At 38.6% G+C, this 19,027-nt stretch overlaps 1 protein-coding gene across 2 annotated transcripts in view; it reads left to right on the top strand.

The window, feature by feature from the left end:
• The window catches only part of LOC110048580 (uncharacterized), a 121,916-nt gene extending 105,032 nt beyond the window's left edge, over positions 1–16,884 (top strand). The window contains exons 4-9 of one of the 2 annotated variants that reach the window (XM_089287238.1): positions 2,491–3,721; positions 4,074–4,172; positions 7,092–7,196; positions 7,638–7,721; positions 8,710–8,823; positions 9,416–16,884. In XM_089287238.1, the coding sequence (XP_089143364.1) occupies positions 7,655–7,721; positions 8,710–8,823; positions 9,416–13,683 (4,449 nt within the window). In that variant the 5' untranslated portion in view covers positions 2,491–3,721; positions 4,074–4,172; positions 7,092–7,196; positions 7,638–7,654 and the 3' untranslated portion in view covers positions 13,684–16,884. The remainder of the gene's footprint in view (positions 1–2,490; positions 3,722–4,073; positions 4,173–7,091; positions 7,197–7,637; positions 7,722–8,709; positions 8,824–9,415) is intronic. The other variant, XM_089287233.1, reaches the window with a different exon arrangement.
• Positions 16,885–19,027: the final 2,143 nt, after the last annotated feature.

The raw sequence follows: 19,027 nt of genomic DNA, 5'->3' as shown, positions 1-19,027 counted from the left end.
CTCATTTTTTGTCTCGTGACTAAAGTCACGTGGACACGAGTTAATAGGAGAGTTCAAAACATTCCTGTGTAAGACATTACTGTGTAATCAATCTTGACATTCCTAATGAAAGATTCCTGTGAAGATAGGGAGATAGATATGGTTCAGGCAACTTGCGGGTTAATCAATTTTGGCTTTGAAAGACAGGTACAAAACCGGTGATAAATTGACAGGGTTTGGTGCTATTGATTTTGGAAATACTAGTTTCGTACAGTTTTTTTTTTTTTTTAACTTGGAAAATATTATTTTCCAAGTTGTAGTTGGGGAACAATTTCACTCCATCACTCCTTCACCCTGTCACTTCTTGTTAGACATTTGGAACTCAGGGGAACTCCCATATCAAACCATCTGCAGGAATGCGTGTCACAAAATTTGAATTTAACTGCTAAACGAGACTAATATGGGTGCTGCTTGAGCTTCATTAGACCCTTAAAAGATGTTACTTAAAACAGAATAGGTTCGATTACTAGCCACTGTTCAAGAAAGGATCCCACGCGCACTTGTAGACCTGATTTGCATTCTCGAGAGATCAGTGGAGATCAAGCCTAAAAATAGAACTAAATGAGAGTGTTTCTTTTATTATTATTTTTTCAAGTGCACCTTAAGGTGGCTCCATAGGGTAATCATTGATGGTGTTGCATGCGCAAGTGCTATGTTTTGAATGCCGTTTTTGCTCTCATTTTTACACCCAGTCCTCTCAAACTTATTACATGTAATAAGCAATGTATTAAATAGTATTTTACTATCATCTTTGTTAAAATTATGGGTTTTAGTCTTGAATTATAAATGCTATCTCACTTACCTCCACAGAGAAAAGGTATATCCATTTCAAACAGCTATTTTTTTGATGCACATCAATTGAAATTTCCTTCAATCATCATTTTAACTTTAAAATGTTTATGACAACCAAACTAATGGCGAATTTCCAGCGTTAGACTGTGTTTTCGAAGAGTACAAAATGGCCAGAACTCGATAAATTATCTTGCATCGAGGCTTGGTTATCGTGCATTGGTGCACGTTGCATTGTGCGTAATTGTCAGGAGCACAATAAGGGCACAAAGTAGGGCATCATGAAGGCTCAGTGAAGGCCTGATCAAATGCACCATAAAACTTTTAATGAAGGCATTATTGCAGTATTAACATAAGCTTAAGAAAAATGGTCTGGAACATACTGGGATATCTATCCCACCAGTTGTCAACCAGCTAGACTATATGGTTTACCTAAATTGCATAAAGTCAAAGATTCTATGTCAACTGTTCCTCCTTTTAGACCTATTGTCTCCTCCATAGGCACTTATAACTACAACTCTGCAAAGTGTTTTTGTTCTTTTCTTCAGCCCCACATCTTGTCAGAGTTTTGTACTACACAGATACAATCTCTTTTGTTAGGGAATACTAAAGCATTTGTAGCTATATGTGACAGGCTGTTTTTAGCACTTTATTTTGTTAATGTCCGAGCCCTCGGTGCACGCAACCAACTTGCGTTTAATTAAATTAGACATTAAAGTGATGGGTTTCAGTCACGCAGAAAAATCTAAAGATGACCACGAGACCACAAGGTATAGCTCACAAAAATTAATTGTTAGGTCTATGATCAATATCTCACTGTATATATTCTCATACCACCATGGGTCTGATCAGGGCATCAGGGCAAATCAAACTGCATTATCTTGGTTTCTTTTGATAAGGTGTTGAACATCATTGACACGGTTCATCCTCAATAAAGTCACGCAAAACAATGTTGAGCGAAAAGTCAACAAGGATTTCTTCTGTTCCTCAGGCACTCACAAAGATACAGTTCTCAACATCTCATCTTACAAATTGTCTGAAGGAGAACTTCCATTAAACCACTGCATCTAAGCAAAAGTCACATTTTCACAAAGTTTGGACTTCTTGATCACCAATATCTTAAAAGACAGCCTGCAGACAAGAGCAAAGCCAATGAAGTAAGACGTGAAATCCAGCATTTGGCAACCACTTCACTAAATACATGACTTAAAGAAACTTAAAATACCAAAGAAACTAAAAAAAAACAAAGACATCATTATCCTTAGACCCGATGAAGGGTCTAAGGATAAGGAAAGAAAGATCTAAGGAAAAGAAAAGGAGAGTAGTCCAAGTAAACTGCGTGTTATTTTACTTTTATTTCAAGTTTGTACTTGCAATCACAATGCGTCAGGCTGAATTTATACTTTGTATCATAGTCACTTGTTGGGCAATTCAACCCCAACTTTTAGTTACCCAGCTGTGTTTAAAGTTGCCACTGGCAACCTGGCAACCGCCAAGTTTCAGTCCTGGACATGTATGCAAAAAGCATTACGGTCAATGCTGGGTCTTTAAGTAAGGAAAAACATCTGCTAGGAAAGTCCAAAAGAGACAGATTCAGGCCAGGTTTTGAACTCACTGTTGCAGCTGCATCAATAATTATTTTTCCCTGTCTTTTGTTTTTAGGAGTCTGCCTTTGGCAGTGTAGCCTCTACATCACAGGAAGGCCTGGAAGAAGAAACTCCTACCTCAGTGTCCAACAGAACCTTGAATGTTACTTTGTTAAGTAGTGAATGGAAGTCAACAAAAGGAGGCTTGTCAACCATCAGCAGAGAACTTGCTATACAGTTGGCTAAACACCCTAATGTGGAAGTCAGTGTTTATCTCCCTCAGTGTAGTGAAGAAGACAAAAAGATTGCAGCTAGTCTCGATGTTAAGATCATTGAAGCAGAAGAACTAAAAGGTTATGAGCCAGTTGATTGGTTGGGCTCTGTTCCAGAGAACCATGCTATGGACTGTGTTATAGGACATGGAGTGCATCTTGGTCGACAAGTACAACTCATAAAAAGGCAAAACCGTCATTGTAAGTGGATTCAGATTGTCCACACTGCTCCTGAAGAACTAGGAATGTACAAAAGTTATGAAGAAGCAATTTCCAAAGGGGAGCAAAAGCACCAAGGAGAAGTAAAACTCTGTGAGTTGGCTGATCAAGTTGTTGCTGTAGGACCCAAGCTGGCAGATGCATTTGCCCATTACCTCTGCCCAAGCAAAAAAGATCAAGATGTTTTAACTCTTACCCCAAGCATTTTCAATGAGTTCCTTGATGTTGAGCAAGCCACTGAAGAAAGAAGGACATTTCGCGTTTTGGTATTTGGGCGTAGCGATAGTGAAGATTTCAAGCTAAAAGGATATGACATTGCTGTTCAAGCAGTTGCTGAACTGAAAGACACATCTTACCAACTCATGTTTGTTGGTGCACCAGCAGGAAAAGAGGATGAGGTGGCAAAAAGGTTACTTCAGCATGGTATCCTCCCTAGTCAGTTAACTGTTCGCCGCTTTAAAGAAAGCAGGGATCAACTAGCCAATTTGTTGTGTGAAGTAGATCTGGCAATCATGCCATCAAGGACTGAGGGCTTTGGTTTGACTGCCCTTGAAGCCTTATCTGCTGGTCTGCCTGTACTTGTGAGTGGTAACTTAGGACTTGGAGAAGCCCTCAAGGAAGTGGCTTATGGCTCACAGTGTGTAGTGGATTCTGAAGATCCTAAAGATTGGGCCAAGAAAATCAAGGCTGTGCGTGAAAAAAGCAGAGAAGTATGACTTGCAGAGTCAAAACTTCTGCGGAACAAGTATTTGGAGAAGTTCAAGTGGCAGGAGTCATGTGGTTTACTTTTAGAAAAGATCCAGAACCTTGTGTTCGGTAAAATTTAAATTTCCTATTAATTTTATTATGACATTATTGTTTTCACAATTGCACCAATAATTATTATGAAAAAATGAATTAAATTATTATTCATTATTTCATACGTACATCTACTGAACATGTCATTTAGATAGTTTTCTACAGCAGGTGATATGAATATACATGTAGTCTATTCAATTGACTGATCTTTTGTATATACAAGTTATTTACAAGTAGTACAACGTGTAATTTAGCTTATGAAGGAGAAGTCAATTCAATTTGAGACTGAAGGTGGAATGATCTAAGTTGTTTCAGACTTTTTTTAGAATTTGACCTGTAACATATCTTTGTTGTCATTTTCTTCTGCTAGGTTCATCAGAAAGAAAAGGCCAGAAGGACAAAAGGCCATTACCCGTTTTTGTTAACCAGCCTTTAAAACAACCTAGAGGAGTATTGACTGATCATGAAGGTAAAATTAATATGTCTAGATCCAGTGCTTTCCAATGATTAATTTCAGCTGCAGTGGAGTAAAGTAACAACAACACAAGAAAGACAAACTTTTTTCTGAAATTGCAGGATTTGATCAATGTTTGAAATGACTTATCTGAATAACAGTCATTTTTCTCAGCAAAAATAGCTAGGGATAGTGGCAGCTCTTAGTGACAGGGGGGGGGGGCCTTTGGGGGTTTTGAACACGGCCAGGGAGCAAAAAATTTCAGCAAATACCGCAATGTCACAAAAAAGGTCGCCAAATACTGCAATACTGAGTTGAAACTCAGTGTCATACCAAAACCACTACTCTGTATGTTAAGTATAGAGCAAATATAGCAATTAAGAATTTGTTAATGATGTTAAGTTACCTTATTTTCGATTTAGACAACACAATCAAAGTAATGTCGAGGAAAAGGTTGTTGTTATTCATCGTGGTGGATGCAATAATAAAGTGTATTATCGTTTGTCTCACGATGTAGTCACTCTAGATGTAGATCGCGACGTTTCGACTGCTTACTGCTAGTCTTCTTCAGGCGATAAGGTCGACTGATTGCACGGTATCATTTATATCACAAAGGTCGGCTGTGATTAGTGCATTTCGATCCTCCTATTGTTCCATTGTTCCCGCGAGTAGCTGTTCCCTCAGTGGTCCGCTGTTGTACCGTTCTTCTGTTGTTGTGTTTCTTGATCGTGGGTATCCATGCTTCAGGAATTTCAATTCCACTATCCCTGTTGATGTTGTTAGGGTGAAGTCTTATGTGAATAGCTTCCTTGACCTTATGTGTGTACCAGTGAGGATCTCGATCAATAAACTTGACCTCATTCCAGATAGGATAGTGGCCGGTCTCGTGGGTGTGTTCAGAAACGGCGGAGGTCTGGGTACGGGCGAGTCGTATATCCCTGTCGTGTTCTTTGATCCTCTCCTGCATAGATCTCCCTGTTTCCCCGATGTAGACTTTGCCGCACTCACAGGGAATCCTGTAGACAACACCATCTTGTTTAGCCGGGTTGACGGTGTCCTTTGGTCACACTAAGTGTGACCGAAGTGTCGTGTCAGACTTAAAGACGGTGCGAATGCCTTGTTGTTCTAGGCAGCGGCGGAGAGACTCCGAAACTCCTTGGACATAAGGTAAAACGGCGGTGGATTTAAATTCCGCGACAGGCTCTCTTCTTGGGGTTGTTCGTGCCTTTGTGATCTTCTGTACAAAAGAGGAGGGATATCCGTTAGAAACAAGTACAGATGACAGATGTTTCTTCTCTCCAGTGATTACTGATGGTTTGGTGACGAGACGTTTAGCCCGGTCGTACAGACACTTCACAATACCGCGCTTTACTGACTGAGGGTGGTGTGAATAAAAAATTTTGGATAAAGGTTTTCCAACATTGAACAAGGAGAGGCCTGCCGCTTACACCAATGCAGCAAGTGCTAATTGCTTTAAGATTCTATGCGACAGGAACTTTCCAGAGGATTATCGACAATTTTATTTGGTGTTTCTGTATTTGCTGCATGCACAGTCATTCACAAGGTTTCAAGGGCTATTGCAAAACAAAAAGGACAATTCCTGTCATTCCCAGAGAACCTGGCTGATACCATTAGAAACTTTATGATGTTGCACATTTTTCACTTTTCACTATTTATGATGATGTCCACTTTTCATGACAATGTAGGTCGTGCTCCTTTTTTGACTGGAGTTTCAGCAGCCTCCAGCATCCTTGAAGCTGACTGGGGTTGCGTTTGATACCTTTAGGATTTTGAGAATTAAATTTAGTTAAAATTTCCTCCCATGCCTTTGCCTTTTTTGCGAACGTTTTCCTATTGTGGCCTTTGCTTTCCACTTCTGGAAAGTCTTTACCAAATTCAGCCGATAAAAGTTTTTCTTGTTTGCTGAAATTTGTTGTGCAGCTTGTTTTAGAAGCCATGTTGCAGAGACATAACCACTACCTGGAAATTTGCGTACAAAATAACTCTGCAGACAAGGAATTTCCTTGTGAGAAATGGTTTAACCCTTGACTTAAGAAAACACGGTTCAGTTGTTTCAATAATGAATTTTAAACATCGTTTAGCTATTGTTTATCGAGACAAGGTCTAAACTGCAGCTCAGCCCTAAGCAATAGTTAACTTAGACTTCATGGGCCCTAGATGTTTTGGGGGAGTGAAAACTCTGTGTTATATTTTTATTGTGTGCAGAGCTCTAACAGTTTGGTTTTCTTTACTGCTAATGGCAAACAAATGTAAAATATCACGACATGATTGATCATCGCAGTTATGCACACAACTTAAGCAGTTGTCAAAATTGAAGCCTGAAAAAAATTCAGACCTGAACGGGATTCGAACCCATGACCTGCGATACCGGTGCAGTACTCTACCAACTGAGCTATCAAGCCATCTGGGAGCTGGTCACTTTGTGAGTTTGTAATATACCCATAGAAGGTGAGGAATACAAGTGAATATATGAAAGGTCGTGTATTTGAAGTGCAGAGAAAGATATGAAGACATGATTGATCATCACAGTTATGCACACAACTTAAGCGGGTTGGAAATTAAAGCCTGAAAAAAATTCAGGCCTGAACGGGATTTGAACCCATGACCTCTGCGATACCGGTGCAGTGCTCTACCAACTGAGCTATCAAGCCATCTGGGAGCTGGTCACTTTGAATTTTTTTCAGCCTCTAATTTCACAAATGCTTAAGTTGTGTGCATAACTGCATAACTGCGATAATCAATCATGTCTTCATCTCTTACTCCGCAATTCAAATATATGATCTTTCATATATTCGATTGTATGTAAAATATCAGTTGCCAAATCCTTTTAAACATTTGATATGGTACATTCATTATGTCGAAGATAATATTTACAACATACATGTATGTTGATGTATTCTTTTTCTGGTCTAGGTTTCCCTGGGTGGCTGCCTTCATCAGTGCAATACAATCAGTTTCCTTCTACTGTACCCAGTCAGAATTATGAAGGATACAACAATTGCAGAGGTCACACTCATAGTGAGTAGTAAATTAATTTGATATTTTATATTACAACTTTACAAAATAAAGATCGGAATGTAACCTTGACGTAATATATCAGACACAAAAGACCATGTTTGACCACATTTCTGAACACCGAGAACAGATTTGAAAGTAGCAGAGTATTTTTGGTGAACTTCAAGGTGTTTGGAAATGTGGTCAAACACTGTCCTGAGTATTTGATAATATCTTCTCAATTGAAACTAAAACTAAGGAGAAAATGGAGAATTAGAATTATAAAAATCTATGCTAATAATAATTAAGATCAGATATTTAAACACCATCACAGTCATGAATTCCTTTGTTGAATCTTAATGAAGTATTAATGAGTGTTAGAAGGCCCTACAGATTACACAAATGCTGCATGGTATTGTTTCAGAATTTCCTTTTAAGTTTTGCTTTTGAATTTTCTTCTGGAAGGCTTCTCTGGTCATGACATGCCACGTTCATCAGTGGGATACAATCAGTTACCTTTCACTGGAGTCACTCAAACTTATCAGTCAAGTAAGTATAAAATCTTATTTTCTCACAGTTATTACTAATTGTTTCTGCCAAAACTCTGTATATTGTTTAAATTTTTACACACCCAGTTCCAAGAGTTTTTTGATCTTCACTACCCAGTAGTAAAGGTCACTATCGTCATGTTAAGGGTCCTTCACATCATAGAAGCTCTGTGCATGTAAATTTGTCCAGAATTTATTTTCTAAAAGAAAAATAAATGCTATAACAGGACGTTTGTCAGTTGAGTGTTAAAGTTTGGTCTTTTTTCCTTTTTTAGCAACATGCCATAAATCAAGCATTCCAACTTCCCTTTTCACTTCTTTAAAGATGATGAATAATAGTTTGTGCATATTTGGTTGGTCTTGGTTGTGACTTTCTTGAGGGTGTTTTCCGACAGCTGAGTACTTCTGCTCATTAAATTCTCAAGCGGACTCTATTGAGGCAAAAGTGTTTAATTAGCTAACACTGTTCCTCACATTTTTTGTGACTTCTTTTAAGGAGTTGTTGAGACACATAAGCTAGTATATATCTGAACTGAGCAACTTCAATCTGCATTTGATAATGGAGACAAGATGAAGCCAAAACGTCATATTATAACATTTATTTTTCTTTTAAAATGTCTTTCCATATCTTATGTATTTTTTTTTAAATGTTGTTTTATAAATATTATGTATTTGCATTGCACTATCGTGTTTTTATCTATGTACGGAGGCTAATAGTCTCTTGATCTTCCTTCTATAAGTTTACCATGTTTCAGTGGCCAAACTTTGTATACGGTAACCTTAATTGCCTTGTAATTGAAATTGTGTTACTGGGAAGAAATTTGACCATGATGTAAATAGATAGATGATGATGCATGTAGATGTGTATGTTAGAAAATATTTATCTGCTGGCATTTATCTGTATCCCCTTTGGAACTTCATTTTAGGTGATTAATGAAAGCAGCTTAGCCTTCATTAACGTTGTTTTAATGGGGTTTCTCTTCTTAAAGGCCCTTCTGGTTATGGCAGACCACCTTTAACAATGGAGTACAATCGTATTTCGTATCCTGGTACTACTACTCAGGCTTATGGAGAATCTAGTTATCATGGAATGCACCCTCAGAGTGAGTAGGAAAATGTATTATTTTTATGCATCTGCAAACAATTATTATAAAATGAGAACACGAGGAACATCAAATAAATATAACCATTTAAGGCAGATACTTATTAATAACAACAAACTTGAAGAAACTGTCTAAGAAAGTTCAAAAATCAGACCAAATCAACTTGGATCGCTGATTTACATCCTGTGGAATAAGAATAGTAACAGTACTATTGTTTATTCCTTGTTTTTAAATACCACACTTATCACGTTCATGTATTACCTGAAAGATGTCCATTTCAAATATCACAAGTTGGTTTAAAAGCCTTTTAGAATAGCATAGAATAAACTTTATTTATCTACGGTAGTGATTAATGCTGTAGGCTTATGGGACCGTGTAAGCTTTTGATTAAATTTTCTGTCCAGTACATTCCTAGACTCTCTTTTTTAATATTAACAACTGTTAGTTTTGTTTAATGTTGTTTGTCTCTTATAATCTTATTTTGGATGCCAAATTTCTCAGCCAGGGTTCTAAGTGTTAGGATATTTAACAGAATGGCATAAAAGACGATTATAGTTGCTCAGTGAAGGGTAAATTACTTGTTTTGTTTTAGGCAGTGGTCTCTCCATGTTTCTCCGAATTCTCAAAGCTGAGTACGGTAGACGATCTCTCTTGAATCCACTCCCTTGGGTGAACACCTTCAAGTTACCTCTTGAGGATGTTTACACAAGATTGTCAATCGTTTCAAGAAGAAAATCAGACTCAATACGTGAAAGCGGTGAAGTTAACATGTATGATGTCTTCAAGACTCTCAACAAAGGTGAGAATGCCATGGTTCTAGTGGAAGGTAACCCTGGGATCGGGAAGACAACATTTTGCCTCAAGATCTCTTATGACTGGACAAACGGAAAGATCCCAAATGACTTTTGTTTTCCAGTATTTGAACTTGTGTTGCTGTTGAAATGTCGATATATCCATGGAGATGTAATGGAAGCCATTAGCCAACAACTTCTTCCAGAAGACACGGATGAAAAGGTCAGGAAAGAGATAATGGATTACATCAAGGATATTCATAACCAGGAGAAGATCTTAATCATTTTGGATGGTCTTGATGAGCTTCCTAAAACGGCTGAAACTCATGTGGATAAATTACTTCACAGACGAATTTTACCATTTTGCTATGTCTTGGCTACATCTCGTCAAGAAAGAAGAATTGTATTGCGAAAGGAGGTAAACTTTGCCATTCTTTTCCAAATTGAAGGATTTACAGACCAAGATGCTTTTGAGTACATCAGGAAGCATTTCAGTCATTCTGGTTTGAAGAATCTATCAAAGGGAGAAAGGCTTATTGAAGCAATCCAAGAAAATAGTTTTCTTCATGCACTGCTAAACAACCCCTTGAATCTACTTCTTCTCTGTGTTGTTTTTGAGGACTATCAAGGAGAACTGCCATCTTTTCGCACAGAACTCTATCAGATCATCATCCGATGCCTTTTAAGGAGGTATTGTGCAAAACATAACTTGGAAGCACCTGTTGATGACCAATCCCTAGAGAAACTATTTGAAGATAGTTTACTGGTGTTAGGAGAGTTAGCTTGGAGATGCCTGCTAGAAGATCGGTTTTCTTTTCGTGAAGAAGAACTGGCAAAATTTGAAAGTAAAATTAAAGATCTAGCAGCTCGCAAACTTGGCCTTGTTTTCAAGGAAGCCAGTATGAAGAAGATAAATCCACAGCATGAGTATCACTTTTTTCACAAGACTTTTCAGGAGTACTTGGCCGCAAGATATCTCGCACGCAAGCTCCTAAAAGAAGAATTTAACCTTTTCGTTGATTTAAAGTTGATGGGTTATGAAATCACTGGCAAATACCGGCAAGTGTTTCTCTTTGTGTCTGGTATCCTGGGCAAGGACGCTAGTGTTCTTTTCAAACAGATTGGTGAGACACTTAAAAGTGAATACTGGGACTGGCTCAGGTGTTCTAAAGGAGAAGCTACTTTTTTTACTGAAATTTTCAGTGAAAGTCAAAATGCTGAGCAAATGGCAAAGACTCTTTGTTCCATTATCCCATTTCCACCGACTGTAGAAATTAGGAACTTAAATACAGACATTTTCGGGTCAGATGTAACTATCCATGCAAACGTTTTGATGGTCATAGAAGCCTGCAGTAATTTTTCAGAAGTACAGCACCCTGGTGATCTTACCATTGAAACATTAGATACCGATGGGCTTCCACATGAGGATCAAGAAATGGTTGCTAAATTCTTAGTTTCCTGTCCAAAGCTAAAAACATTCTCCTTTCATGCATCTGGCTTGTTACAGTTACAAAGACCTGTGACTACTTTGTTTGAGGGACTTTCTCGAAACTCAACTATACAGTCCTTTACTTTTAGAGCAGCATCTAGTATCTCTTCGGATTGGGCTGATATGATTGGTGACAGTTTGGCTGCTAATAAGACCTTAACAACTGTAACATTCCAATTGATAAATGAGTGGGATGAGGCATGGGCCAGTGCTCTAGAAAGAGGATTGTCTGCAGATCCACCATTGACGTCTGTTGTCCTCAAGATTTATAGTTCACTGAGTGCTGAAGCATTAGGGGCTTTGAAAAAAGTCTTGTCCAATAGATCTCTGACCACTCTTACCCTCATCATCTATTGTGAGATGCAGGATTCACTAGCTACGTCTCTTGGCGAAACACTTGTAGCAGAATCCATTTTAAAATCCCTCACTCTGATCATGTATGGAAAATTAAGCTATTCTGCTGCTATCTCCTTAGAAAGAGGTTTTCTGGAAAACAGTGCTTTAGATTTTTTGAAAGTGAAAGTGTTTGGAGAGCTTCCTGACAACTGGGTGACTATTGCTGAGAAAGTGCTAGAGGCAAAAAAGACAAAGATGTCAGTTGCATTTCATCCAAATATCACTGGAACCATATCGAAGGCACAGGTGGCTCGTCTTTGCCCTGGTTTTAATCTTCAGTCATTAACTTTAAACCTTTGGGGCAAGTTGATTTGTACTGGGGCAGATACTCTCTGTAAGCTCTTGATAAAATCCTCAACCCCTTGTGTTAGTTTAAATATCCATGGAAAAGTAACAGATAGTGTCGCTAAATGTCTTGGAAGTTATTTAAAGCCATGCAAGACCCTGTCCTCTCTCAGTATCAACATTTGGGGAGAACTAAGCAGAGATGGAAGCAGTGCTCTTCGAGAGTTAGCGTGTAATGGAAGATATTCGTTTGCCTTGAATGTTTGTGGTGTGACCTCAGATCCCTGGATTTGTAAAGATCTTAATGACACAATCAATGTTTCTTCATCATTAACCTCAGTCTTTACCGAAGTTGAGCACAACTGCGCAAGAATTCTAAGCCTCAACATCTCTAACCAGGATTTCTTTGGTTTAGACTGGGCACGCAATCTGGGAGATGGTTTGGCAAAAAACACGTCATTAACCTCACTAAGTCTTACACTCAACAACTGCAGGGACTCGAGGGAAGACTGGACACGTTGTCTGGGTGATGGTTTGGCGAAAAATACTTCATTAACTACTCTAAGTCTGACACTCGAGAACTGCAGGGACCCGAGGGAAGACTGGACACGTGGTCTGGGTGATGGTTTGGCGAAAAATACTTCATTAACTACACTTAGTCTTACAATTGACAACTGCAGTTACCTGAGTGAAGACTGGACACGTGGTCTGGGTGATGGTGTGGCGAAAAATACTTCATTAACTACACTTAGTCTTACAATTGACAACTGCAGGGACCCGAGGGAAGACTGGACACGTAGTCTGGGTGATGGTGTGGCGAAAAATACTTCATTAACTACACTTAGTCTTACAATCAACAACTACGGTGACCTGGATGAAGACTGGGCATGTGGTCTGGGTGATGGTTCTGCAAAAAATACTTCATTAACTACACCAAGTCTTATATTCAACAACTACAGTGACCTGACTGAAGACTGCACACGTGGTCTAGGTGATGGTTTGGCGAAAAATACTTCATTAACTACTCTAAGTCTGACACTCGAGAACTGCAGGGACCCGAGGGAAGACTGGACACGTGGTCTGGGTGATGGTTTGGCGAAAAATACTTCATTAACTACTCTAAGTCTGACACTCGAGAACTGCAGGGACCCGAGGGAAGACTGGACACGTGGTCTGGGTGATGGTTTGGCGAAAAATACTTCATTAACTACACTAAGTCTTACAATTGACAACTGCAGTTACCTGAGTGAAGACTGGGCACGTGGTCTGGGTGATGGTGTGGCGAAAAATACTTCATTAACTACACTAAGTCTTACAATCAACAACTACAGTGACCTGATTGGAGACTGGACGCTTGGTTTGGCAAAAAGCACGTCTTTAACTATACTAAGTCTTACAATCAACAACTACAGTGACCTGATTGGAGACTACGCAGATGGTCTGGGTGATGGTTTGGCGAAAAATACTTCATTAACCACACTAAGTATTACGCTCAACAACTACAGTGGCCTGATTGGAGACTGGGCAGATGGTCTGGGTGATGGTTTGGCCGAAAACACGTCATTAACGACACTAAGTCTGACATTTAACAGCTACAATGGCCTGAGTGGAGATTGGCTATTTGATCTGGTATACGGTTTAGGAAGAAGCGAGTCATTAACAGTTGTCAATGTTACTGTAACCAGCACCTGCAGTGAAGTGAGTGAAGAATGGTTATGTGGTCTCTGTAACAGCCTGGCAGAAAGCAACAAAATAACTACTTTGAACTTAACTTTTAATGACCTCAGTGGTACAAGTGAATTCCTTGAACTTGATCTCAGCAAACACTTTGCAAATTGTAAGTCATCACCTTCTCCAAATCTAACAATTAGCTTGTATGGAAAGGCTGTGGTGAGCTAAAAACTACAATATTCTTTGAGCAAAGGTCAATTTCTAATTCCAATCTGGCGTTTGCGTTTCTAGGTACAGGTGTAGTAATGTTTGGCCACACGAATATGTTTTGTTTATTTGTTTAAATTCTTGACACTATTATCTTGGTTAGGCAAGATAAAAAAAAATGATTTTCAACTTGTTAGTCAGTAAAGAGGAAGGCAAAATTTATTTATTCCATGTTGCCAAATAACTTTAGAATTGTATCTGGTCTAAAAGAATTTGTAGCTCTTTTAAAGTACATACAAAATAATAACGATTTTTCTACATCTTCAGTGGAATCCGAGATTTGAGCGTCCTACAGGGTTGAAAATTGGTTCCAAATCAAGAAGTTTGAAAGTCAAGGGCAAAATACTCCTAGCGTTTTTCTGAGGGAGCCAAAAATTGCTTCGAATAATCAGGAGGTTCAAATAATCAGAATTCACGGTACTTCATGCGAATGACACTATGCAGTGGTTTCAAACATTCTTGTCGTAATATGGTGTAGTTTCTTTGCAAAACTTGTTTAGCTAAACAGTTTATTATTGTTAGGCAGTGTAGTTTCGTTGTAGAATTTGTTGCATTGTTGAACAGGTTTCACGGTGTATGAAATAGTCCATTGACAGAGATGTTTTGCTTTTGCGTTCTAGGACAGTTTCACAAAAAGCGAACTGTTTTTAATATACTGTGAAAAACTGCTCTTTTTCATCAAGTGTTACACTTGATGTGAAAGAAAGCACGAGAAAAATGCTTGCGTGAGTTTGCTCTGTAGCGCAAAAGCAAGAGGGGTGCCTCGTAGTTTATCTTCTATACTGTCAAACCTGTATTAAGCAGACACCCCCAGGGAATGCTGTAATATCCGCTTAGTACAAAGTAACCGAATAAAACAGGTTTCCATGACACGTTATTTTGGGAAAACAAGTCTTCTTGGGATGAAATCGTCTGTTTGAAATTGTTTCAGTTTCTGGTCTTTTTATCGTAAGGACTTCATTAAGTTTTTTGATGGCAAGTCACAGGTCCTTTCCATTAGTGGTAACAATACCTGAGCAGCATAAGATTTTTCCTGTATCAAGCATGTGGGTTGGTAGAATCTAAAATATGATACTAGTGTCTGTTTGAAACAGGTTTTAAAGAACAGAAATGACCTTATCTTCTGTCCTCTTTTAAAAAAGGGTGTCTGCTGTACACAGGTTTGACTGTACATTAACTATTGGAACCACTGCATTGTGTAATGCCTCTCACGTAGTTTTCCTTGGAAGAGAAAAAGTTCTCCTTGGGTTTTCAAGTTTTGTCAAGCTGTTGTGAAATTCTGACAGAAGTCACAATCTAGCATGAAACATGCTTACCATGAAGGCTGGTGCACAGAGACGTACATGTTTCTGCAAACAAATTTTTTCATTGTTTTGCCACCATTGAAAAGATATTTTTCATGTGCCTCCACTGTGACTAGCTTGCGTGGCAGTTTCAGTTCAACTTATGAGAGTTTACAAATTGTCACCTGTTCTCAATTCCTGGGGGTCGTTAGTATAGGCCAACTGTTTGTTGTTGTTGTTGTTTGTTTTTTTGTCAAACTGTTGTTTTCAGGGTCTTCACAATTGAATCGTGTGCGCGAAATGGTGTAGTGAAGTTTTCAATCAGAAATTGAGCGAAATGATGAGTGTAAATAGTGTATATGACGGATGTTTTCAATCAGAAATTGAGCCAAATGTTCAATTCATGTCGCAGAAACTGATGCAACTGTTTCTGAGAACTTTCCGGAAAAAGACTTACTTAGTTTAGACAGGTCCGTTGTCATGCTGAAGCAGTGATGAGGAGAAAACAGATGCATCTTGCTAAAGTATTTTCAGTGATCATTTCAGTCCAGGAACAAAATTGAGATTTGTTTCGTAAAACGTTCAGATTGTTATTGTTCAATCAAACTGGTGTGAACACTGTGATAGTCATCATCTTCAAGTCAAGTCATGTTATTAAGCAACATCACTGATGAAAATCACAGGCTCATTCTATTCTCAGAGGAAGGATTGTGATTAAAGAAATTACTTGTTTTACAATTACTATGATGTTGTTATTAATGTTCCTGAAGGCTAGAAAATCCACTTCAAGTATAAAACAAATCATATTTAAACAAGTGCATCTTTTTTATCCCAGATTTGATTTGAGGTAAACAGTTTCTACTGTAATGGACATTGTGTCCAGATTTTTTTGAAACCTTGGGGGGAGGGCTGTTGAAATGACTTCTCTCCTAAACCTCTCAGTCCTTGCATCATAAACGGACCTGTTTATTATGACGTAATGTAGTTCAGTGTAAATAGTGTATATAATGAGTGAACCTTGTCAAACCCCTTGTGGTTTGGCCTTTTTATTCAACTCCATGGAACAAGAGTAAAAGTTTAGTTTTTGTTGGTAAATAGAAATGTGAAGTTGCAACTGCGCGTTTGCAACTGTCCATGTTTGTTCCCTCAACTATGCATCCATTCCCTGGTGTATTAAGGAGTGGGTCAGCTATTGTTTAACCATAAGCTAAGGGGTGGTCTATCTTAAAGCAGGGCCACTTAACATTGATATTTTCATGGCAGCCAACAAGGTGTCAGTCTGGTATCATTGTAAAAGCTTTTGTTTACCAGCAAGGCAAAACAGCACCTAGTGAGTATTCCCAAGAAACTTGTGAAATAAGCTTAATTGAATGTAATTGGAATGCATTGGCTAAGTTGTGTGATCCTGCCGCTGTTAATATAATGTCGTGTGATATCAAGAAAGTCAGCCCAAGCAAGATTGAGCACCGTATCAATCACTTTTCCTAAGGGGCTTGGCTTTGAAAAGATAAATTACCGATACAGAGAAAACTGGAAGGAAATTGTTTTGACCAGACATTACCTGATCACTCCTTTATGTTGCTGTGCTGTTTTGATATTGAGGAACAAACCCAAATGAATTGTATTATATTAATCATTGTAAAACTAGCAGATACCTAGTGTGTTTCATTGCTCTTTAAGGAATGCTCTCTCAAATGTGATACTTGGACATTTTTCTCTCAAGAGTTTTTAATTGTTTTGTATCAGAACAAGAGACTTGAGGAACATTTACATGAAGTACCAAGTACAAAGAGACTTAAGATTAGAAGTACTTGGAACTGTCTAGAGAGGAATCAGATGAAAATGTAATTTTCTTGTAATAAAGTCATTTTGCAGCTTGTGTGTCCGTTTGTTATTATTGTTGTTGGTTTTCATTAAAGGCTAGCTAGTAAACCTTAAATTCCCAAGAGTGATGAAAAGTTAATTTCTCCTTACAATGTGAATACATTATCATGCAAACAGGTGATGAGAATAAAGTAACTCGTCAAGGGATTAATGTCTTACTTTACGATAACTGCAGAAATTCTCGCACGCTCATTGGCTAATTTTCATTGTCAATAAGCAGACAGACACATGATATTATAATTCATGCGATGTGTCACCGAGCGAGAGCAGACAATTTGACAATTTGTTTTCGTAAAAAGCAAATTGTCATCAGTTTTTCATGTGTCTGTCCTGTCATTAACAATGAATTTCGTCACAACATTGTCAAAGCCACTCGGCTATCGCCTTGTGGATCCACAGCTACTTTGACAATGTTATGACGAAATTCATGATCAATAACAGGACAGACGCATGAAAAAATGACGTCAATTTGTTAAATGTATTACCAATTTCTCGTAACACAGTAAATGGTTTGAACCCAGGAGTATCAGTAGTTCGTATAGTGTGATCGTCGTTTCAGAACTACACTCACCCGGACGATCACACTATACGAACTAATTTCTCGTAACTAACATCGAAAGTGATGTGTAACAATCAGTAAGGAGAACTGATATTTGAAACTTAGCAGTGAATTGGTTTTAACATCTGAAAACTTCTGACTGGTAACTTTCCCACACCAACAGAATTTCTTGGGCCGTTTACTAATTTAAAGGAGGTTTGTCTTTCAAGCGTGTAGCGTCACTAAGCCTTCTGTGCTTCAGTTCTTCTCGGGAGGTTGCGCTCCTCTTGGTGAGCACTAAGAATATTGTGCGCAGTTAGGATTGAATAAATACACGACTTAAGGGTAAATTAGGTCAATCTGGGAGAGCAAGTTGTTTAACCGATACACAAAACTGTTCCGGTCCTTGATTGGTAGATGCATTATTCGACCGCTCCTTGGGGCGAGTCAACGCGGCCTGAAATTTTCTTGCGGGATCAAGATTAATATATGAACTGAGACTGCATACTATTTCACTAGCATTTGTTACCTGATTTGTGAAACTCAAGTTGGGGTCATCATAGTCCGTAGTCCTGAAGCTGAACATTATCTCTCAGTAGAAAAATAAAGGACGCTTTGTCTTAGCCTTCTTTGGAGCCATCATGAGGGTGGTCACGCAACGCTTGCCCCCACATACTGGGGAGGAGTATTGCGTGACGACCCTTAAAACAGTTGTGAAGGAGACTATTGTAATTTTGGTCTGGTTGAACGCATGCCTCTCGAAACCCTTGCCTTATTTCGGATCAAAATATCTTGGGAGTCGAAGTGTCCTTTCTGTAAGTTTTACAGGTATATGTAGCCCTAAAAGCCATTTTACTCTGACATAAGGTGTAAATTTGCTCTCAAATGGGTTACATTTTGTTCGCACTTCTGGAATGTTGTATGTATGTTGTTTAGAAGAAACTATTTCCCAAATGTTCGACTAAATGAACACATTCCTGGCTGGCTGAAGTCGTGAAGACGTGTAATAAAGTTCTTGGCCATGCCAGGAATAAAGTACCGAAGGTCACATATTTTGGTCTGAAAAGGGGTAAGGCATGAGGATTTCAGGAAGCAGTCCCACCAATTTTTTTTGAAGAGAACTCCTGAGCTAAAGAAATCTGTTTTTGCCAAGTCTATTTCATACCCGAATCAACACTAGACAAGAACCCGCCCAGAAACTCTCAGTGCTCCGGTTTCACACGGACCTCGGATTTTTCTTAATTTCAGTCTTTTTTTTTTTTGAATATGGTTGAAAATACACCTATTTTTCTCTCCAGCGCATTTTTTGCCCTAAACGGTTGCGATGCTGTGTGCTTGGGAAGCCCGGGAGGGGGGACTCCCATATGGAATGGACGGGGATGCTCGTCGTCTCGCTTAGGGGTGTAAATTTCGGAGTTTGGTCTCGCTTAGGGTGTTCTGGGGAAAATGTTATTATTTTAGCCGTCAAGGTCTCGTTACGGGTTGCACGCGAAGAAATAACAAAACAGAAAGAATTTGGATTCTTTATATTTACTCAATTCATATGATAAACAAATTCGCCATCATTAAAAGTCACTGTACTTTTTATCTGTCTGTTTTA

This window comes from Orbicella faveolata, unplaced genomic scaffold (genome assembly GCF_042242905.1).
Source record: "Orbicella faveolata isolate gen_17 unplaced genomic scaffold, um_ofav_v1 contig_14, whole genome shotgun sequence".
NCBI lineage: Eukaryota > Metazoa > Cnidaria > Anthozoa > Scleractinia > Merulinidae > Orbicella > Orbicella faveolata.
This window is presented reverse-complemented; position numbering and strand designations above follow the sequence as displayed.